Source organism: Gadus morhua, chromosome 2, assembly GCF_902167405.1.
Source record: "Gadus morhua chromosome 2, gadMor3.0, whole genome shotgun sequence".
Taxonomy (NCBI): Eukaryota; Metazoa; Chordata; class Actinopteri; order Gadiformes; family Gadidae; genus Gadus; species Gadus morhua.
Genome location: NC_044049.1, coordinates 27,523,314 through 27,546,492, shown reverse-complemented (window position 1 = coordinate 27,546,492; position 23,179 = coordinate 27,523,314). Strand labels below are relative to the sequence as shown.

Genomic DNA, 23,179 nt, shown 5'->3' with positions numbered 1-23,179 from the left:
ATACTTAATTTGCTCTTATTCATCTTTTTTTATTCGAATTATTGAAAGCAATTTATTCATAGTAGTTATTTTATTACGGGCTGACGAATCTACACAATTGTGTGTGGCTTCCTTCTATATATACATTTTGGGAAAGTGGCTTTAATTCTCCAAAGCCCGTCATATCAGTTTCAGACCTTTTTTTTTTCAGCCTCTGTGCGCGAGTGTTTGGATCTCCATGCGGATGTGACATTTCAGAGAAGAGCGCGACCGCCATTTTGAGATTTACCTCGAGTCAACATCACAAACCACGGGAGCGAGGCACAGGCTATGACCGGGCAAATTTCTCCATAGAATCAGACATTTGAAATGCGAAGAGGTGCCGTATTTTGTCGTTCGGTATATTAAAGTGGTTTAATGTGCGTATGTTGGACCGTGGCATCCCCCTCTTTGTAAACTTCTAAATTAGTGCCATTCCAAATTATAAGCTGGTTTGAATGGATAGCTTTTTTCTCCGCTCTCCCCCAGACGAGGGACAATCGGAGGAGTACATGGACTGGGGATATCGCAGAGAAAGTTATTGAATGTGCGACGATAGCAAATTATTCTTTGGTTCCTTTATTGTTGTACCGATATAATTAGTTGGCTACCCAGCATCGGGTAGCTTGCTATAGCGGGGTCTTTTTTTTCTATAGCTGCAGGTTGTGGTTCTCAATTCGCCTCTATTGCCCCACATTTCTCGGCGTAACGTTATAGCCGATTCGTTTATTTAGCGTGCTTCTGTTTTTGGAGCCCAAGCTATCCCCAACCCCAGCGACTTGCACCCATCAAGGCGCCGAGATTGGGCGAATAGCGAGCAAATACGTCCGTGTTTCTCTGCCAGCTCCCCCGCCGACCTCCCCTCCTCAATCACCGGCGCTGACAGCAGACAAGGCCGAGGTTGTGATAGAGCAGGCCCAGCCGCCGAGGCTCGACCTGTCTACCTCACCTCTGCATCATACGACACCCAGCCCACAACAGACCAAAACCCGGTTCACCGCTGAACCGACCTCGAACAAGGTCGAGGGGAACGCAGATAGGCGACACTTCATCACAACATCAGTGGCCAATATGAACCACCACCACCACACTCAGCAACAGCAGCAGAAAGCCGGCGAGCAACAGCTTAGCGAACCCGAGGATATGGAGATGGAAGGTAAGGCATGGTCACAAGGTGTTTGGTGAGGCTTCCAGGGAATTTATAGTACGAATCATGGAAATGCAGGGTGTTTTTTAGGGCTTCGTGTAGATGTTCTTGGTAAACACTAAGGCCCAAATCCATTAGCTTGGGAGAGCCGGCTATATTTTTGCTGATGATGCGTCCGTTGTATACTTCCAAATCATTCCTCGTTTGGGTGTTCGGGAGTAATGTTAGTGTTAAATGGACACGTGCACTTTTTTATATTCAAGGTTTGCGTACAATATATCGGAAAAGCTGCAATATCCCCCTTGTCATTAATTTAGTTAGGGTTAGGGCTCATACACTCGTTTATTCAATTCGGTACTAGTGTATATTGTGTATCCTACAGCCAAGCCAGTTCCCACTTTTCAATGAAAACCAATAAATCGTAAAGTAATATTGTCACCAAAAAAGTGGATCCCTTTTGCTTTGTGTTGGGATGTTTGTAAACATTCGTCGGTTGTCCCTGTGGCCCATGCACGCAATTAACAATTAGGCACCCATTGCGAGGCAAAATACGCTAATACTTTTTATTGAGATTACTCGTTTGACGTGATCATTGCGCTCATCCTAGTTCGGATACCATCTCAAAGACTGGTCGTGTTTGTTTTCTAAATCGGAAATTCGCAAACTCGATATAACAAAAGGTAAGCACGCTCTCAAGTTTGTACTGGGTATAATGGTGAGTTGTCTCGCGGGGCCCTAAAGTACGTTGTCGGTTAGCTCAACGTCGTATACCCGTCGCTGTTGCTTTGGTGATCGTGTCCGCTCAACGGATGGGTGCTACAGAGTCGCGGTTTATTTTTCATTAATAACGAAAGTAAAATACAATGGATTCGATGAGTGGGAGCACTTGACCAGCTATACGCATTAGCATCCGGGCCCACTGTTCGACGATGGCTCGTAGGTTAGCATGCGAGCTAACGGGATAATGCCAAGGGGGTGTGTGGTGTTTCAAAATGGAGGCTCGTAATTTTGCAACCATCGAGTTATAGTCACTACGGCTGGGATTCATTGATGCAATTTTGTTAGGTTTTTCTCAAACGACTCCGATGAATGTAGGCTATTTCCAAACTTTCTTCCTTTTGAAATGGTCTGGACCTGATTTTTTTTTATTATTGAGGATAGTTTGTGTTAAACGAATGCCGTTAGCAGATAACGTCTCGCTAGCACGACCGTGGCTGTTTTCATGGTTGGCGGAATGCGTCAGAATGCCTCGAATGAAAGTGGTGGCATGTTTTCGCGAGAAAAATTATGCCACTGCTTACGATTGTTTGCCTATGGATAAAACGCTTGTTTTCAGTCTAAGAAATTGTAGGGACGGGGAATATTGGCAGTCGTATTTTGGTTGTGGTTTATGCGGCAAGCAAGGCCCACATGGATAGCTTGCATGCGATGGTAGCGCGGGGATTTGCTGCTTCATTGTATGAAGAACCTACGCGTGGGCCTCGCCATCTTTAATGATCCATGTTTTGTTGGTAGTGTTTGGAATTGGGATTATGCGTGTCAACATTTTCTAAGCGTTCTAAATTCAGCGCATAGAGGGAATGTATTATTTATTCATGTGAAGATAAGACCATCCCGGACAAGGCGTTTTAAAGGCTTCAGCATCATACTGCGTCATCCATTGCGTGTTATGTTTAAAAGTGTTGCTATCTCTTATTTTTATTTCAACCAATCCAGATTGAAGCGTATGCGTTTTAAGGTGGGAATCGTACTGCGGCCACATCTCCTTCCGTCATGCCTCATCATCGTTTAGATTGAATAATTGGCCAAAATGACCTGAGACAAAAAAAGTGTAAACAAGTGTATCCATCGCCGCATTTCCTCGATCCATTCAATGATAGATTGAATGCTTCCACCAACTCATAATTTGTAACCTGATGTACAGGTGTCAGAAATCCAGTTCCTCTTTAAAGCTGTTACTCATTGATTGTGGTAGCGACTTTGATATGTTGTTATTGTATGTTATTTAAGAGTGTAGGGGACCGGAAACTAATTTATTCGTGATCAACCTTTATTTTAGTAGTTTCAGTCATTTGTTTTCAAACAGAGTGAAAACATAAACCCCTCATTCACATACGATAGATTACCAACAGGTTTCTGTCTAAAAAGATGCTTACAAGCAGTGAAGCATCTGTTTCTCAATCCCTGGCTAGTTTGTTTTGTTCTGACTAAATGACTGATGGAAGCATTGCACTTTCTGCCATTTTACCAAAGGAGAATATTGAGTTTATTCTTACATGGGTAATTCCAATGAGCATTCAGAGGCCATAAAAATAACAATCCACTGTAATCAGATTGGGTTGTTTTGATATGGAAACTTGGTAACCAAACTAAAAAAAAACATTTGCATAATGAAGTGCTGTTTGACAACGTGCATTGGTCTTTCTAAACAAATGTCTGGGTTAATTGGACGCATTGAGATTCTTCAACACATTACTATGAACACAACATATTTACGAATGCTTTTCATTCCCTTTGCTCTCGTGTAAACATGAATAGCTTTTAGGAGATAAAATAATTTTAGTATATTTATAAATAGGAAATTGTATTTGAAATTACTCTAAGCACACAAAAAAACAATGCTACGTCTGATTAAGAAAAAGAAAATCCATTCCCTAACATGAAACACTGCAGACAGACGAGCCGGACATAACTCTCCCACAGTTGTTGTCCTTGCATATCTAAATAGACATAACTTTATGCTTATAGGGAGTTGCAATCTTTATTCTGGGGAACAAAATTATCAATTGACTAGCAGATGCTCTTAAAGTAACATTGCGTCGAAACGACAATCCCTGATTTGTCCTCGATCATTTCAAGCTTCCAAAATGGCATCTTTTTCTCCAGAGCACTCAACTTTGCTAAGCACTATTACGCATCAATATTAAATGTTTACCGTCAATCACTTAAACTCTACCCTGACTAGTGAAATGTACCATGGCTTGGTGTAATATTTGTAGGATAGAGGGATTCATTCAAAGTACCTTCACTGTCTTCTCATGTATATGAAGCTGGGGACACAGATGACCCTCCAAGAATCCCAGCCAACCCAGTGATCAACGGCAACGTGGCCATGGCCGATGGACAAAACAACACGGAGGAAGACATGGAAGACGGTACGGGACACACGCACTCAGTCCAGAAGGATGTGGCTCTCTTCCTCATTCAGCGCACCTGTGTCTCTTGCCTGGTTGCATTGTTAAAGCAATGAGAGCCACTTCTGTAACTAATCTAACATGAAAACCCAATTACCGCTCTCACTTGCACTGCCCACGCACAGTGGACATTTAAAACGCCATTGTTGACTGAATCCATTTTAAATTACTGGAACGCTCACATGCACTATTACCATCAATGTTCTCGTCCTCCTCACTTTATAATACCTACCTTTTACTCGTTGTCATTTTGTCCTCCCAAAATGTCTCCCATGTTTTATGTCATCCCTTTGAATGTCCTCAATGTTTTGCAGATACTAGCTGGCGGTCGGAAGCCACCTTTCGCTTTGTGGTGGAGCGCTTTAGCCGTCTCAGTGAGTCGGTGCTCAGCCCCTCCTGCTTTGTGCGCAACCTGCCCTGGAAGATTATGGTGATGCCACGGTTCTACCCAGACCGGCCGCACCAGAAGAGTGTGGGCTTCTTCCTGCAGTGCAACGCTGAATCCGATTCGACGTAGGTTACACTTAAAATTGTGCATGTTGAAGGGGGATTGTTTGTGTTTAAAGACCCAGGAGCTAGTCACATGACACATCTACATTTCAGTGCACCACCAGATAACTTGAATATCCCATCGCTACGTTTGCACCACCATTATTCATAGATGAGCATGGTGCATCTGGATCTTCCTTTCCATTCTGCGTTGTCCATAAAGATGCCTCATATGATCAATTATACCATGTCATATTTTGGTTGCACGATATGGGGGTTATGTATCAAATGCTGTATATGATGTACCATATTTGATCCTGGCGAAGGCTTAATGTCTGACACCAGTCATCTAACATCACTACTCGCCTGTCTCATGCATGTTTAACATTAAGAGAGCTCCATTCTATCACCCACTCGGTCTACACCAGGTTACTGACCTCTGATTTGATGGCCTCCAGGTCGTGGTCATGTCACGCCCAGGCCATGCTGAAGATCATCAACTATAAAGACGATGAGAAGTCGTTCAGCCGCAGGATCAGCCACCTGTTCTTCCACAAGGAGAACGATTGGGGCTTTTCCAACTTCATGTCCTGGAGTGTGAGTTCAGGACCAGCCTCCTACTTTTCTCCAAGCATAACTAGCACGGCTACTAAATAATTGCACACAGTTGACCACATTATTGGGTAAAGCATGATTTGCATTTTATATCTTAAAATGCCTACACCGGTATTTGCCAGTCTGCAATATATCTTAATTTTTTTTTGCAATTTCAGGATGTAACTGATCCCGAGAGAGGCTTTGTTGATGACGACAAAGTTTCCTTTGAGGTTTACGTCCAGGCGGATGCCCCACATGGAGTAGCGTATGTTTTTCCCTCTTCTTCCTTTGTGGTGGTATTGTTTTTGCCCATTTGACCAAGAAGTGCCAGTATAACACCTACCCTCCGTCTCTATCCCCAGCTGGGACTCAAAGAAACACACAGGCTACGTTGGACTGAAGAACCAGGGAGCTACCTGTTACATGAACAGCCTGCTGCAAACACTGTTTTTCACCAACCAACTGCGGAGGGTATGGCTCCAGATTTTCCTTTCTGATACATCATCGGTGTGTTTGGCAAACAATCTGTTCATTCAAAGCCGGATGCTTACAGAGATAATATTGGCGTGTTTTCAAATAGTGTTCTAATAGCTTACTATAACATACAGAAAGGGTGAGAGCGAACAATCCACTCGTAGTTAAGGTACGGCTGTTTCTTAACTTAAGAAAAAAAAACTAGGAAAACCCTGTGATGCTTTCTTGTATCAGGGCATAGTAAAATGTGAATCAATGCATGAATACACTGATTCCCTTCCGCCACACGTATACTGTATGGTCAAATGCATTTGGAGTTGTCAGAAAGATTAGTGAATCTCCATCAAGGGCCACAAGTTGCTTACTCATGGAAAATATCAATTGCATGCCACATAAAACGTAAGCTTCAATACCAGATTGTTCTATTTCAATAAGCCTTCGTATAAAGTCACTGCATGTCAAAGAAAGCTCCTTTCCTCTGACCCAATTATCACGAGACCTAACACTAAAGCGATGCCATATGGCCCTCTTTCCCTAGAATAGATCACCTCACTCCATTAGTATTGAAATAACTTGTATCCCTCATCGCCCCCTCCTGATTTTACTATGAACTGCTAATCAACTCGGACTCTCTCGATGTGTGTTGACAATTAATGGGCTCTTTGGCTACACTGTGAAACCGGTTCGTCCTTCCCTTTTTATTTCCTTATGACGCCTAAATAGTTGCAAAGCACGGGAACCACTTTTATCAGATTAATGCTTGTATTGAGAATGTAAGATTACACTATAAGAAAAATGTGCAACCGTTGTCTAATTTTAGTCTTATAAAAATGCTGCCTGTCTTTTCCCATGACAACGCAAATCATTTTCTGTTAAGTGCCCTAAAATAAACTGCTTTGACTCTGAAGTCAAGCTCAGTCACGGAATCCCTGGTACTCTGCAGCAATATCATGAAGTGTGTGTAGACAGTTTGAGTCAGCAAGCCTAACCCCATCGTTTGTATCCCCTCTAGGCAGTATACATGATGCCCACAGAGGGTGACGACTCCTCCAAGAGTGTCCCCCTGGCACTGCAAAGGGTGTTCTACGAGCTCCAGCACAGTGACAAGCCAGTCGGCACCAAGAAACTCACCAAATCCTTTGGGTAATGCCATGTGCACTGCTTCCCGTAACCACCTACCGTTTCATCACTGGTTATACAGGACCCAATGAGGTTCCAGCAATCAGCTGGTCGGTGTAAAATACAAGTCTGTCTCCTCGATTAGTAACCAGTGGCAAAGCAGCGTCATTTCAGTTTGTTTCCACGTCTCCTGATGGCTCGACGCAATGCCGTGCGCCCAGGGTCCAGTCTTATCATGGTGGTTATGCTGAAATGTACCTTGCGTTGTAAAATGTAGGAGCAAGCTACCATAAGGGGGAGCTGTTGTCCTACCAATTCAAATAACTGCTCACGATGGGCCCTAACAAAATGGAATGGGCGAGCACAGATCCAGGAAACCCAGCTCGCTTAAGATCCTGCACACCTAATCTGAGGAGTTGTCTTTATTTGGCCCCAGGTGGGAGACCTTGGACAGCTTCATGCAACACGACGTCCAGGAGCTCTGCAGAGTGGTGAGTTCTCCTGCTTCTGACTGGGGAGCAGATCCTGCGTGTGTCTGTCTACATTCAGATCGTCACTAACCTTACTGTGTCTGTGTTACAGCTCCTTGACAACGTGGAGAATAAAATGAAGGGCACCTGCGTGGAGGGAACCATCCCAAAGCTCTTTCGAGGAAAGATGGTGGTACGTTCTGGCAGCTTACCTATTTTTACTATCCCATGTCAAAAAACAATGTTCAACAAGAGTAAAGACATTTTGTGTTACAAATGCTTTGAACAAAACAGTGTTTTCTCGCCTAATTCTGGATGTTTTTTGTTCTCCTTTAGTCGTACATCCAATGTAAGCATGTGGACTACCGATCCGAGCGGATAGAGGACTACTACGACATCCAGCTCAGCATCAAAGGAAAGAAAAACAGTGAGTAGCAGCACCGAGATAATTGCATGCTTGCGTAGGTTTTATATAAAATTTGGTGGCTCTGTAATGTAAAAGTATTGTTGCATTGAAACAATTCCTGGTAGGAGGGCCATACTTTAAATGATTTGGCAAGTTTCCTAAGACCCCAGTCTCTTTATCCTTGGTTAAGTCTCTAAGTCTGTATCTACGTCCGTGACCATGCGCAGTTGCATGTAAACACGGAATCAAAACTGGTATATGGAAACTATTGGCAAAAATGTCCAAGCCAGGCCGACTGTTATGGACACGGCTGCAGCAAACAAAGATACAGCTATGGGAATTATTACCCTCATTTAGAATCGAAGGAATGTCCACTGCTCCCAAACTGCCATACTGCTGCACCATCAGACTCTGCCAGAGGGGTGGAGTAAACACAATCATGTCAGATTGACATCTTGAGATAAATAATTTCAAATCCTAACCTTGGGTCTTTTTAAGTGGACTGATGGTTTAAGATCCAGCTCAGTGTTTGGCCTAACTCCCTTCTCTCTCCATTTCTGCAGTCTTTGAGTCTTTCAAGGACTATGTGGCCACCGAGCAGTTGGATGGGGACAACAAATATGATGCAGGAGAGCATGGATTGCAGGTGAGTTATTGATACTTTGCAATAGTGTAAAATGCCCAAACATGTTATGGCCAAGTGGTAGCATTCTCAAACATGTGTCGTGCTTTCACAGGAAGCTGAGAAGGGGGTCAAGTTCCTCACCTTCCCCCCCATCCTTCACCTTCAGCTGATGAGGTTCATGTACGACCCCCAGACCGACCAAAACATCAAGATCAATGACAGGTGTGTGTGATATGTTTTTTTTTCTCATTTCATCTAACCACGTTTTGACCATAAATAACACAATTATTTTGTGAGAATCCTTTAGCTCTTTGTTGTCTTCCTGTACAAGTCACTTCTCAACAGGAAGTAATACATGAGCTTAATTAAGATGACTTGACACAAGTTTTATATTTAGATGCCTCTGTATTATGCAGGCGTGTGGAACTTGGTATGAGGCAAGCGATCGAAATATGATCATGTCGTCTTCTGGCGTCAACAATTTCAGACGTCACAAAATGGTTCGCTAGAGTACAAGTTTATAATGTTGAATGGTCCTTTCAAAGTTCAACGCTTTCTGATTGGTCACATGTTTGTAAAAAATAACATTTTACTTACAGTGGAATTAAAAAGGGATAATAACTCTGTCATTTGTGTTAATAGTTAATTAAAAAGTTAATAGTAATTAAAAAAACAGACAAACCTTAATGAGGTGGTGCTATAAAAACTCATAAATAAATGGTATGGTATAAATATAAACAGTATTGCCCAATTCGTGTATCCCAATGATGCATTCAGCAACTTTATTCCTTGAGGGCAAATATAATCAAATTAATCCTGACTCAAATGGGATGGGGGTCAAACTGAATAACAATAGTGATGGTTTTTGGAAATAAAATTGCGAAATGATTGGAAGTCCAAATCCTCGGACGAAGTTGGGGCTCTCGTGGTACTCTCAAACCTTAACCTATGTGACCTGCGTCTTCTAAGGGTTGGCCTCTATGGATTGCAGTAAGAAGTCTGCCCCACTTTTATAAAACTATCTTGATAATCTTCCTTAATGTAGTACTAGTATCTCTATCAAAAAGCATAGACCACAGACGGACACAAGGATCCTTGCCACACAACACAAGGTCGCAAGGATCCATTAACTGCTAATCGCCGAAACCAGGGATAGAAATAGTTAAACATACCATGATGGGGTACACTCCCTTTTTAATAAAACCAGATCCAAATCTTCTAAGGGGCTGATTGGATTCATAAGCTAATGATTTGTCTGTTGTAGTTTTTATTTTTTAAGCTATGCAAGCCTCTTTTTCTTTTTAATCAGATACATGTAGGCTATAATATCTTCCAAATGGCCAACCATTGTATGGCCAGATGGAAGATATTATAGCCTACATGTATCTGATTAAAAATAAAAAGAGACATGGGCTATCCAATATCATTGTTTTTCAGGAAAATCAAAGGTTCCGGTAATACTTCCCCATTAGTGAAAACCTTTTCTTATTTTGTAATCTGTGCAGAAGTCTTCAAATGAAAGTCGCATCCCTTGCCGCATACCCATCTCCTCGCGTTAAGGATTAGTATTGTGCATTTTTTAAATTCTAATCTATATAACTAGAGATTTGATGTTAATATCTTAAGTTATTGTTACGTCCATCAATGCACTATAGGCCTAATACGGATGGGATAGGATAGGGGAAAATGCACAAACCAGTACATTTTATGAATCTGTGGTACAAAGTAAACATGTCAATGTAGTTTTACTTTTTTGTTAAAAAGTTATATAGAGTTACTTTTTTAATGTCTCGCATAGGACCTTGATATTGACCAGTGTCCATATCAAATTCCTCTCACGTTGAATGTGATAGTGCCAGCATTTTTTCCCCCATTCCATTATCGGGCTTTAAAGTGAACAATGGCGTTCATACATTGAAGAGGCTGGATGCCCTAATGTGACCACAGTAGTTTATGGTACCAACGGTCTATCGCTCCCTGGCTGTGCGCACAGACAACCATGTTTGCAATCGGGGAGCCCGTCTATTAACAGACAATTTTGAAGTGGAATATGCCTGCGCAACAGTGCATGTAAACTGTAATGTCTCCCTGCCGTGACAGGGTAGTTATACCCTGCATAATATGACATTATCCTCCGCTGATAACGGAGCAAAGGAGACAGCGTTTCCCACTACTTTCTAGCCCGTAGTAAAGTGTTTTTTTTATCTTGTGGTGTGGACCACTCTGCTCATGCTCAAACACCCTTTGCTCCCCCAGGTTTGAGTTCCCAGAGCAGCTCCCGTTGGACGAGTTCCTGCAGAAGACCGACTCAAAGGACCCGGCCAACTACATCCTGCACGCCGTGCTGGTGCACAGCGGGGACAACCACGGGGGTCACTACGTCGTCTATCTCAACCCCAAGGGAGACGGCAAAGTCAGCGTCAAGGAGCCAATCGTGAGAACAACCTCCTTTTTTATTATTATCTACAAACACATCCCTTATCTGTATGCCTTTGATCTATGTATGTTGAGGTGTTGTCCATTTCTAGAGCTCGGAAGCTTAGTAACGTCTCCCATTACAGTTAATTGGTTTCTTTAGCTCGTGACTTTAGTGCAACGTTGCTGTGGGCCGAAGCATTGCTTTAGGGTGAGCAGGTTCTCCCCAAGAGCTGCGCTAAAATACCATAATGTATAATATAATATGTTCCTTTCTTGTAATCTTCAGAACTTGGGCTGTGCAAGTCATAATATAAAGCGATACTTCATGCTCGCATTTGGAAGTTTGCCACCACTTAAAACTGTTTTCCATTTAGCAAAATATTGTTTGAGAGAATGGAGAAATGTAGGTTAAGTATATCTACACTAATCGTTCATCTACAGGATAATCAATACACTGAGAGCTTGGCTCTCAGTTCCATGTATATTTAAAATGTCACAAATCACAAATGCGCTCTTGTAGTGTCACACTTTAGTCTAAGTGTACCCTCCTTCTGCTAGACAGCATGCCAGTGTTCTTTTACTACAACAACCCCTCCCTGTCCCAGAAGAAAGTCATGCTCCATCTAGCTGGATCATGTCCCGTGAGCCTGGCACAGAGTGCGCTGTGTCTGACGTACGCTGTGGTCTCCCCTCCTCTCTCAGTGGTGTAAGTTTGATGACGACGTGGTGTCACGCTGCACCAAGGAGGAGGCCATCGAGCACAACTACGGCGGCCATGACGACGACCTCTCTGTGCGCCACTGCACCAACGCCTACATGCTGGTGTACATCCGGGAGTCCAAGCTCGGTACGTCTGACCCGCCCCCTCCTGGTCTGGGATGTACATGGATCCCTTACGTGCACATGCCCTCTGCTCGCAAATGTGCTGGGTGGTGTCTATTAGGAGGGACGTCAGGATTGGACAATGAGAGGCGTTCCACGTATCATGTTTATTACAAGGGTATCAAATAACCGATCATTTAAATAATTAGGTTTTAGAAAGTTTAGTATCATGCCCCTGAATCAGTCAACTGCTGTGTTTTAGGGGTTAAAAAACGATTGGCCTACATTGCCACCTTATTATGAACCTTATTCAGTCTGTTTTGAAATGTTATAATGCTATAATAATAATGATAACAATGGTTATATTTTGTGCGTCAGACACAACACGCGTCTCGCATTTACTTGTATTTTATAGCCTATTGTGACTGACTGAACACGCAAAATTGTATTCATGATGAATTCAGTTGGCCATTCACTATTCTATTTATTGCTTCCTAATCTGTAATAGCTTGTTGAGAGGAACCCTGTGTCATTGTCCCTAGTGTGCGTCATGTAATATCCTTCCAGAGGTTGTCAATGAGAGCCTGATCATCGATAAGTAAAGCCGGGAACGGACATCCGGTTTTAGTTTCTTTTTTTGATAGCCGGACACAAGAATATAAATGAATGCACCCGGGGAAATCAAACACAATCACTCGAGCTCGCTACTCATTGAGCGGGTGATCGTAGCAGGAGATGGCCCTCTCCTCCCAGATAAATATCCTTCCCCGATGGTCATTCTGTGTCTCCACTGGTTAATCATACGTTCAGAAATGCCCTCCTGTCCCTTTTTACTGACACGTTAACCAGTATGACCGCAGGCAGCGCTGCATCATGTTTGAGTCGCGACTTGGATCTTCATGGGCATTCTCTTCGTAGAACCGTACATCTGGCTTTTTTGATGTTTCGGTGCCTTTTCGTTTGATGGGCACATTGTTATTATCATCGAGATTAAAATATATTATAAAAGAGACCTGGCCAAGATGGACAGCAGTACACAGTTACAACATAAAGCACAAGACAACATACAAGTTCAATCCTAAGTGTGATAATTGACTAAATCCTTTTCCATTTTCAATGGCACGTGTCAAGCTAAGCCCCCTGTGTTCCGTGGTACAGGTGAGGTGCTCCTGCCTGTGACGGACGTGGACATCCCCCAGCAGCTGGTGGAGCGTCTTCAGGAGGAGAAGAGGGTGGAGGCCCAGAAGAGGAAGGAGCGGCAGGAGGCCCATCTCTACATGCAGGTCCAGGTAAGGCCCCACGAGACCTCTGCCCCCATACCTGGGAACCGCCAGGCCTCATCGCCAGCACACCTCCAACCACAAGGATTAATACGTTGAGCGCAAGTATAAGAAAAGCACTCGCGGTAGTTTTCTGTATCCATGTTTAATAATGCCCTCAGGCAAAGCGACTTTGAAGATGTCCTCCTTTTTTGCGCACAGGACTTTGGTCCCATTTAAAGGTTCACATTTACATTTAGGGCATTTAGCAGACGCTTTTATCCAAAACGACGAGTACATTGGTCAGAAGAGAATATATATCGCTGTTTCCATAAATATCTTTACTGTGCCAAGCACTTAGGATTGCTATGGTAACCCATTCCCCGGATACAACAAAGATACACAGGAGGAGGCCCTACACAACGCTTAGAACTATGAACACTATGAAGTGCACAGTTGAAGAGGACTTATTTCTGCCCTCTTGCTAACCAACTACCAAGCCTCCGGTAGGCGACGACCTATTGAGCTCACGGATATGATCTATCTCCGTTATGATCAGAGTAAAACCTTTTCCTCTCCCTTCACTAATCGACCCGACCTCCATCTTCACTAATATATGACCTCTTCTTGTTTTCTGGTTAGATGGTGACGGAGGACCAGTTCTGCGGCCACCAGGGCAACGACATGTACGACGAAGAGAAGGTCAAGTACACGATCTTCAAGGTGCTGAAGAGCTCAACACTCCAGGAGTTTGTGCAGAATCTCTCCCAGACTATGGTGAGCCAACCTACCGGTTCACCACACTTGTCTCCTCTTGTTTAAATCCGACATCTGCCTGTGTCTCTTGCCAGCGCAGGCTTGGCGTTCATGTAGCCATTGGTACTGGTGTGCATGCGAGGTGATTCCATGACTGAAGAGGTGTGTGTGTGTGTGTGTGTGTGTGTGTGCTACAGGGGTTCCCCCAGGACCAGATGAGGCTTTGGCCCATGCAGGCCCGCAGCAACGGCACCAAGCGGCCCGCCATGCTGGACTACGAGGCCGACTGCAACAAGTCGGTGAGTGGGGATGCCCTGGTGCCCCGGTGTTGCTTTGGAGTCATCGTTGTCCTGATGTACCTGTCCTATGTGTTCTGGATAAATCAGTGGTTAATCCTGTGTTTACAGTATGTCCAATGCCCCCACTAAAGGTGGTGGGTTGGTTTACCCTCGTGTACAGTGTTGCAGTGGGACTCATTGTGAATGTCTCTCCATCATGCCTCAGATGATTGACTTGAGCGACAACGAGAACCCGTGGACAATATTTTTGGAGACGGTGGACCCAGAAATGGCTGCAAGTGGCGCAACGTTACCCAAGTTCGACAAAGACCGTGAGTCGGCATGAGTTCAACTTCAAGCTCTGGGGGTATATTGGTTTTCAGAGGAAGGAAGTTAAACGAATCGCTGAACCCTTTACTTTACAGTGTTGAAATAGTTTATATTCGTCTTGCAGCAGCGACAACACTTTCAAAGTTTGGTCTTTTGGATTTGCCAATTTCTGTAGTCGTGTTGCATTAGGTTGTCTGAGAGGTGCTCTATAAAAAGTTAGCAAATTGGTTCAGTTCCGCGTGGAACCATTTTGTAGCGTTGTCTGTATACAAATCTTGGTCCCGACAGTGCACTACTTACTTGTACAACTCATGCGAGCGATTGTCATCGGATTCATCTAATAGAGATGGCTCGGCCAAGCAATATGGGGGTGACGTCTGAAGCGGGCCTGCCTTTTTATGGGACAACATTGTGGTGCAATATCTGACGGTCTAAATCCCCAATATCCTTAACCAGTCAGACAGCTCCCTCATAGCCTGGCTGTCTGGGGTTCCTAACATATCTTAAGTGAAGATCCTTAGAGACAATGCATTCCACCAGGGTGTGGACTGAGGTCCCTACCCTGTCACGGCCCCCCTGACCGGGGTGTGGACTGCGGTCCCTACCCCGTCACGGCCCCCCTGACCGGGGTGTGGACTGCGGTCCCTACCCCGTCACGGCCCCCCTGACCGGGGTGTGGACTGCGGTCCCTACCCCGTCACGGGCCCCCTGACCGGGGTGTGGACTGCGGTCCCTACCCCGTCACGGCCCCCCTGACCGGGGTGTGGACTGCGGTCCCTACCCCGTCACGGCCCCCCTGACCGGGGTGTGGGCTGCGGTCCCTACCCCGTCACGGCCCCCCTGACCGGGGTGTGGACTGCGGTCCCTACCCCGTCACGGCCCCCCTGACCGGGGTGTGGACTGCGGTCCCTACCCCGTCACGGCCCCCCTGACCGGGGTGTGGACTGAGGTCCCTACCCCGTCACGGCCCCCCTGACCGGGGTGTGGGCTGCGGTCCCTACCCCGTCACGGCCCCCCTGACCGGGGTGTGGACTGCGGTCCCTACCCCGTCACGGCCCCCCTGACCGGGGTGTGGACTGCGGTCCCTACCCCGTCACGGCCCCCCTGACCGGGGTGTGGGCTGCGGTCCCTACCCCGTCACGGCCCCCCTGACCGGGGTGTGGACTGCGGTCCCTACCCCGTCACGGGCCCCCTGACCGGGGTGTGGGCTGCGGTCCCTACCCCGTCACGGCCCCCCTGACCGGGGTGTGGACTGCGGTCCCTACCCCGTCACGGGCCCCCTGACCTTCGACCCCATTCTTCTTGTTCTCAGATGATGTCATGTTGTTCCTGAAGATGTATGATCCTAAAACCAGAAGCTTAAATTATTGTGGACATATCTACACACCTATATCCTGCAAAATAAGTAAGTTGAGCAATGGGTTGAGCATGATGTTTTGTTTTGCATGTGCTGGATTCTTGTTGAGTGGTGCGGTTTAACATTCTAGGCTAAATCTAAATGGGGAAAGATATCCTCTTTATATATTACATTTTGTCAACTCAACTCTTCTGATCCAATAAATAAGAACCCAATGATGCGCACCTTTTCTGACCAAATGAGCTGGATCTTCAGATGCACTGCAGCTGAACCTGTGATGCTGTTAGGTTAACGGTCTGTGTCGTGGCCTTTCTCTCCACAGGAGACCTGCTGCCCGTCATGTGTGAGAGAGCAGGGTTTCAGCAGGAAACTAGCCTTATCCTCTATGAGGTGACACATTCTTCCTCTGTGTTTTTCTCCATTAAACACTGCATACCCATGTTTGACAAGTGGCCCTCCCTGACTGCGTTTCAGGAAGTAAAGCCCAACCTAACGGAGCGGATCCAGGACTACGACGTCTCTCTGGACAAGGCCCTGGATGAGCTCATGGATGGGGACATCATTGTCTTCCAGAAGTAAGCACGACACAATGGCTTGTGGGAATGAGATGACTATGACGAGGCTGGCTGAAATCATTATTTACATTGAGACCTTCAAACCTTATCAGGGCGTCATATTTTAATTAATGGATGGATGGATGGATGGCTAGGTATCTGAATTGATGAACCCCCTGGATGTTAACCCTTGCCTTGTCTGAAGAGTCCCGTCTCCAGAGGCAGCGCTACGTTCTCCAGGGCCTTTGACACATGAACCACTTCTACCCAGGGACGACCCGGAGAACGACAGCAGCGAGCTACCCACCGCCAAGGACTACTTCCGGGACCTCTACCACCGCGTGGACGTCATCTTCTGTGACAAGACCATCCACAACGACCCCGGCTTCGTGGTCACGCTCTCCAACCGCATGAACTACTTTCAGGTAGGCCTGCCACGCTGATTTAAATAAGGTTCAAGGGGGGTTTGGGGGCGTGTTGTGCAAATGAAATAATTTCCCTGCAAAACGGCCCTCATAATTCGAGAGCCAATTTTGTGCTTCTATTAGGAAGATGTATCCCTGTAGAACACTCAATTAGTTTGTTGTATAGGCTGTATTCTAAAGTTTGAGAATGTACTTGTTTATTTCAAACGTCTTTTTACACACTGGACACTCTTTGCACACAAGATGTGTTATTTGTATATTGTAACATTTGAGACAGTTATTTGAAAGACATTTTCTATTTTTGGTATAGGCCTTCTTACTATATGATATGCTATATAATTCACACAGATGAACACTGGCATGCTTCACATTGGGATCATCATGGCGGTTCTCCTTTGAGTGGAGGGAAGCTTAACTGACCAAGTTGGTTTTGGATGGCTTCCGTCCTCGGGTTATGCCGTCGTCTCGTGGATAAGGCCATAGATAACCTCTACGGGCATGTCATCAAGCGTCTTTGTATCAAAGGCATACGGGCGCGCGCCTCCTTTTACCTGCGGTTCATTTTTCAAACGCCTGGGGTACGTCTAAAATGAGATCTTGTACTGATATATTCTACAAAAAGAAATATAGCCGTAAAAAAGTAGAGATGGGGGGACCTGTCTCATCTTCAGAACGATGCAGCCAGAGTACAGGGACGATGTACTACTGATGTATTCATGGTATGAGTAGAGATGTGTCTTCAATGGTCATACGGCACGCCACTGGGACGTCACTTTGTGACCGTGGTATGAAGAAGAAGTGCGTCTCGGCCCTCTTCCTCACTGAATCATCCGAGATGACTCCTCTGTTGTCGTGCCAACAGCGACGCAAGGAGACGAAGACATGCGTCCTAACGCGTGTCCTGTCCTCTCTCACGGCAGGTGGCCAAGACGGTGGCCCAGCGGCTGAACACAGACGCCATGCTGCTGCAGTTCTTCAAGTCCCAGGGGTAAGGGGCCTGTCTCATACACACCCGCCTCCACGCCGGCATGCAGGATGACTCGCGTACAGACGGCTGTTCCTCTAACCACCCGTCCGTCCGTCCGTCACCATCAGAAGCGCCGTGCATGTTTAAAACTCAACACTTGTGTAACCTGTCCCCTCTCTTCTTCTCCTCCTCCTCTTAACGTGCCCTCACTCCCCTTCCCTCCTTTATCTCCTTTTTGTACGCTCCTCGTTTTGCTCTCCACCTTCACCCCTCCGTGTCCTCCATCTACTCATGTATACTTTGTTTTTGTCTGTCCTAACTCTCCACACCTCCTCTTGTGTTGCTTTACACCCTGACCCGGGTCCCCTCCCCCACCTCTTCCCTCCCTAACCTGCTCGGTGGTGTGGTGGGCAGGTACAGGGACGGCCCCGGGAACCCGCTCAGGCACAACTACGAGGGCACGCTGCGCGACCTGCTGCAGTTCTTCAAGCCCCGGCAGCCCAAGAAACTCTACTACCAGCAGGTAGGGGGCGCCACAACGCCAGCGCTGGTTTATACCCGTGTTTACCTCTTTACTCGCTCTGCTCTCTCATCTAGCTGGGCCCATTTGTGCTACTTTTCCTTTTTTTGTCGGCGGTGTTTGTACTTCTGTATTGGAACGTCCTGTATCTGTAGCGGTACCTCTGCGTGTTTCACACCGTTGACCTTCTATCCCGTCCAGTTAAAGATGAAGATCACAGACTTTGAGAACAGGAGGAGTTTCAAGTCCATATGGCTCAACAGCCAGTTCAGAGAGGAGGTAGGGTTGGCACCATGAGCACCACACAACTGTTGCACACCAGTAGATGCCCACGGATGTAGAGAACATAACTGCTGCTCCTGTCGCAGGAGATCACCCTGTACCCGGACAAGCACGGCTGCGTGCGGGACCTGCTGGACGAATGTAAGAAGGCGGTCGAGCTCTCCGACAAAGGCTCAGAGAAGCTCAGGTAAACGGCTTGTTCGTTATTACTCGTCCCTCGTTGGTGTCCATGTCTAGGCGGCATGAGGCTCGGGAGGTGGAGCGGGTCGGCTGGTAACTTGAAGGTTGCTAGTTCGATCCCCGGCTCCTCCTAGCTGAGGGCTGAGGTGTCCCTGAGCGAGACGCCTCACCCTGACTGCACCCTGACTGCTCTGGCTGTCGCCCTGCGTGGCTGACACTGCTGTCGTGTGTCACTGCATGATGAGGCAATGTTGTAAAGTGCTTTAAGTGGCCTCTGGTTACAAAAAAGCGCTATGTAAATGCAGTCCAATTACCATATCTCCTGCTCCCGGTCCATCCGGTCAATTGTAAAAGTATTTTGGTCCTGTGACGACCCTGTCTGCGTCTGAAGACCCGGTGAAGCCCAAATGTCCTGTCTGCATTGGCTGGTGGTTAACAAGGTGTTTGTCCGCAGGCTGCTGGAGATAGTAAGCTATAAAATCATCGGCGTCCACCAGGAAGACGAGCTGCTAGAATGTTTATCCCCGGCCGCCAGCCGCACCTTCAGAATAGAGGTACGTCCAACGTCGACAGACACTCAGCTTGGAGCTGCTTTAATGTCTTCCGCCTGAATCCTGGCGGTCTCCTTTCTGCACATCTTGTCCTGCAGTGCGTTCCCACGGTACAGTTTCTATAACGATGTGTCCTTCCTGTTGACCAGGAGCTTCCCATGGACCAGGTGGACCTGGACAAGGACAGCGAGATGCTGATCCCCGTCGCCCACTTCCACAAGGAGGTCTTCGGCACCTTCGGGATCCCGTTCCTGCTAAAGATCCGACAGGTGAGCCTGTTGGGTATCTCCCTGACGAAACGTGTCCACCGCTGAAGTCTTTGTGTTGGATAACCCGCGGTCTCCTTCCGTCCACAGGGAGAGTCCTTCAGAGACGTGATGAGGCGGATCCAGACCATGTTGGACATCCAGGAGAAGGAGTTTGAAAAGGTTTGTAGCACAACGTTGGAACCCAACGACGAGGTTCTGCCGGGTGCGGTTCATTATTTACGTACGTGTGGATCTGTGTTTATGTGTGTTTTATGTGCAGTTCAAGTTTGCTATTGTTATGATGGGCCGGCATCAGTACATCACAGAGGACGAGTACGAGGTCAACCTGAAGGACTTCGAGCCACAACCAGGTACGCACTCTCACACACACGGGGCTCATGTCACAACCAGGTACGCACTCTCACACACACGGGGCTCATGTCACAACCAGGTACGCACTCTCACACACACGGGGCTCATGTCACAACCAGGTACGCACTCACACACACGGGGCTCATGTCACAACCAGGTACGCACTCTCACACACACGGGGCTCATGTCACATTGAATCACACGGCCTGCCGATGTTGGAGACGGGAACGATGTCCTAATGCGTGAACACGTTTACAGGCAACATGTCCCACCCGCGGCCCTGGCTCGGCCTGGACCACTTCAACAAAGCGCCAAAGAGAGGCCGCTACACCTACCTGGAGAAGGCCATCAAGATCCACAACTAAAGCAACCCCCCCACCTAACTCTTCATCAACGTGCGCCGCTATTCCACCTCTCACACACGCATACACACACACAACACACATACACACACGCATAAATATACACACACACTTACACTAGAGTGTTCTGCGTGTGGACCCACCATCTGTTGCCCCCTCCCCCCGCACCGCCACGCCCACTCGTCGTCCACAGATATGGATCCCGCTGTAAGGGTTCCCCCTCCTTTTCCGTTCTGACTCGCCTTCTTTTCTTTCTGAATGGCTGCTCTGCTTCACTCTCATAGCTCCTCCTCCTCCCCTTTGTTGGGTTTTCTCGTATCTAGAATTGGCAGATTTTAAAAAACCACACGAAATGTACAAAATGAAAAAAAAAAAAAAATCACACAGGCGAGGGGAGAATTTTGAAACTTCTAAACTTTCAATTAGTTGAGCTTTTGTTCTTCCTGGTCTCATCCAGTCCCCTGCACCCCACAACCTCCTCGGGCCCCCTCCCCACCGTGCCCCCTCCCCACCGTGCCCCCTCAGGTTCTCTGGGCGGGAGGGCGACGGCGCGGGGGAGACGAGTGCTGCTCGGGACGGCTCCTGAGACCTGGCGGGGGGTAGTTTCCCCCTTTTTGTTTCAACTGGGGCTCCTCACTTTTGTTTCGCCCACCAACTGGATTTCCGTCTCCCCCCCCCCCCCACGACACACCAATCCTGCAATTGTCAACGTAAGAGTAACTCGACACGCATTCAAAAATGAAACATCTCAATGTTTTCCGTTCATGCCTAATCTCGGTTGGATGAAAAGTAGAAGCATCTACTTTTGGTTGTCTTTTTGGATGGTTTTATGTCAAATTCCACAGCGTTTGAAAAATAAATAAAATAAAAGGAACATTATTGAAGGAATCGTCTGTAATTCAGCTTGCACGTTAGCACTTAACGTCAACGGTCTGCATTTCTCAGGACTGGTAAATGTGAACTTTTCGGTGGCCGTTTCATTGCACCTTCTAAGGAACCCCGTATTCTGTCCCTTTCCCTTCAACCCCCCCTCCACCCCAACCACCTTCCACCATTCTCCACCTAGGGCATAAGCCAGTCATGTATGCGTTCATATACATATAACCCGTTCCTCCTTGCTCCCCCCCCCTCTTTTCCTTGTTAAGTGCAAGTGAGTACTGTCACCGCCCAGTGGTTGAAAGCGGCCACTGCGCTGTGCTTTGTAGGGAGCTGCAGGCATTTAGACCCCGCTGGTTTGAGGATCGTTTAGAGAAAAAACCAGCATTGTTAGAAAAACACTTAAAGCCCTTTTTGATTGTTTTCTTTTCCCTCGTTTTATTTTGTTGGTTTTTATTTTCACAGCAACGAAGGAATGCCCCCATAGCGCGTAGTTGGCTCTGTAAAGACGACATTTAAGAATTGTATATTTAAAAATATGGACGTGTAAAATTTAAAGAGGCACAAACGCTTTCGTTGTTGGGTACAAATGGAGCCGGGTGTTCATATTTCTTGTGTGGGATTTTATTTTTGAGTTCCTGGAAATTTCCATTGAAAGATTTTTTGTTGGGTTTTTTTCTTCTAAACAACTTGCATTGGTTTTAAATGCAGTACAAAGTTGACCTGCATATTCTCAACTTAATTTGATCTTTTCCGGTAAAAAAAAAAAATCCTCAGTGTAGCAGCAGACTATTCCTGTATATTGCCTTTTTGCTGGAAATGTATGTTGAATAAAATTTTCTATAAAAACAAACCTTCTGCTAGGCTTCGTGTGCCCTTCAATCTCCAGGCCCAATATGAAACTACAGCCAATGTATGGCCATATTGAAATGATTAAAAGTCTTAAATCAGTAGAAAGTATGTAAATAAGGAATTGTGAGTTTGAACACCTTTGCCCTCGTCCAGATGAAGCTTGCTAAACCAAATATTACATCCATGCAATATAGTCCAGAGAACGGCAATATTCCTAATCTAGCACATAACCCTATTACATATCTTGAATCAAGTCTAGTATACAAGCCTAGCCAGAGGACTTATGCCACTGGTAGGCTCGTACGTATAGGTTGAAACTCGCTTGCGATTTCACTATAGCAAAGAGCAGGGCACATTTTGCATTGGCTTCTTAAACCAAGTGGTGAAATAGGGGACCTTTAATGCTTGTGTAGAGCAAACTACCCAAGTACTTTAATGGACTACTAGTTATTATTTTCCCGGACTTTTCCAAAAACAAAGTATGTTCTTTCTAACGTTATTCATACATTCAATATTTTTAGGAAACAATTTGGTTAACCAAATCTGGATCATATGGACACTTGGCTTAAAGTAGTATATAACAGTTTATTTATGTTGTGAAAAGCAAACGCCTCCTCTCCCTGTACAACTGTATAAACATGAGAAAAATCGACCTAAAATTGGTTATAGCAAAGTCTATTGTCAACCCAGTATAAATAAATTAGTAGGCTGCATGCTAGTACCAAGGCTAAGCCATACGTATTAAAACACATTTCCTAAGTTCTATGATTCAGGAAAGCCATGTATTAACCACTTCTTTCATACATGTTGCATTGAAATACGTTGAGCAGCTTCCTCAAAGTATTTGAATTTATGTAAACCATCATTTGTATCACTATTTAAATTGAAGGATCGATGTTTCTTAAACAGGTCCCCCCACTCCAGGTATTTATACGTCTACGCAAGCCGTCAGCCAGAGAAGCTTCTATATGTTTATCAGAGAAAGAACAAAGTTATTACCAACAATAATAAAATGAGTAAAACATCGCCATAGTTGATAGCACAAACCACGCCTGGTGATGGAGGAACTTGAAAGACCATAAAACAGGGATCAGGTATTTGTAAAGAATTATCATGTACTATTTTGCATATCGATACCTAATGTTTATTTGTTGAAAAATACTTGTTCAATATTAAGTAAGCCATACAAAACACATTTACTTCCAACGTGTTTAACAATTTGTCTTGATTA

The 23,179-nt window shown here is 45.8% G+C and overlaps 1 protein-coding gene across 13 annotated transcripts; it reads left to right on the top strand.

The window, feature by feature from the left end:
- The first annotated feature begins 217 nt into the window (after positions 1-217).
- On the top strand, positions 218-21,949 carry usp7 (ubiquitin specific peptidase 7 (herpes virus-associated)). 13 transcript variants are annotated; one of them, XM_030348223.1, is made up of 31 exons: positions 220-1,174; positions 4,216-4,320; positions 4,674-4,872; positions 5,277-5,445; positions 5,622-5,710; positions 5,808-5,916; positions 6,932-7,062; positions 7,475-7,529; positions 7,621-7,701; positions 7,845-7,935; positions 8,478-8,560; positions 8,652-8,761; positions 10,796-10,973; positions 11,660-11,804; positions 12,938-13,068; positions 13,681-13,815; positions 13,992-14,093; positions 14,299-14,404; positions 15,715-15,807; positions 16,082-16,149; positions 16,234-16,334; positions 16,519-16,738; positions 17,659-17,726; positions 18,120-18,228; positions 18,427-18,504; positions 18,594-18,694; positions 19,142-19,241; positions 19,388-19,507; positions 19,595-19,666; positions 19,767-19,897; positions 20,016-21,949. In XM_030348223.1, the coding sequence occupies exons 1-31, from the start codon at positions 1,090-1,092 to the stop codon at positions 20,095-20,097; spliced, it is 3,447 nt and encodes a 1,148-aa protein (XP_030204083.1). In that variant the 5' UTR covers positions 220-1,089; the 3' UTR covers positions 20,098-21,949. The 13 variants fall into 13 exon arrangements, with proteins under 13 accessions (XP_030204081.1, XP_030204080.1, XP_030204082.1 ...); XM_030348225.1 differs by having other exon boundaries at positions 225-1,174; positions 19,767-19,857; positions 20,117-21,949; XM_030348227.1 differs by having other exon boundaries at positions 226-1,174; positions 16,585-16,738; positions 19,767-19,857; positions 20,117-20,589.
- Positions 21,950-23,179: the final 1,230 nt, after the last annotated feature.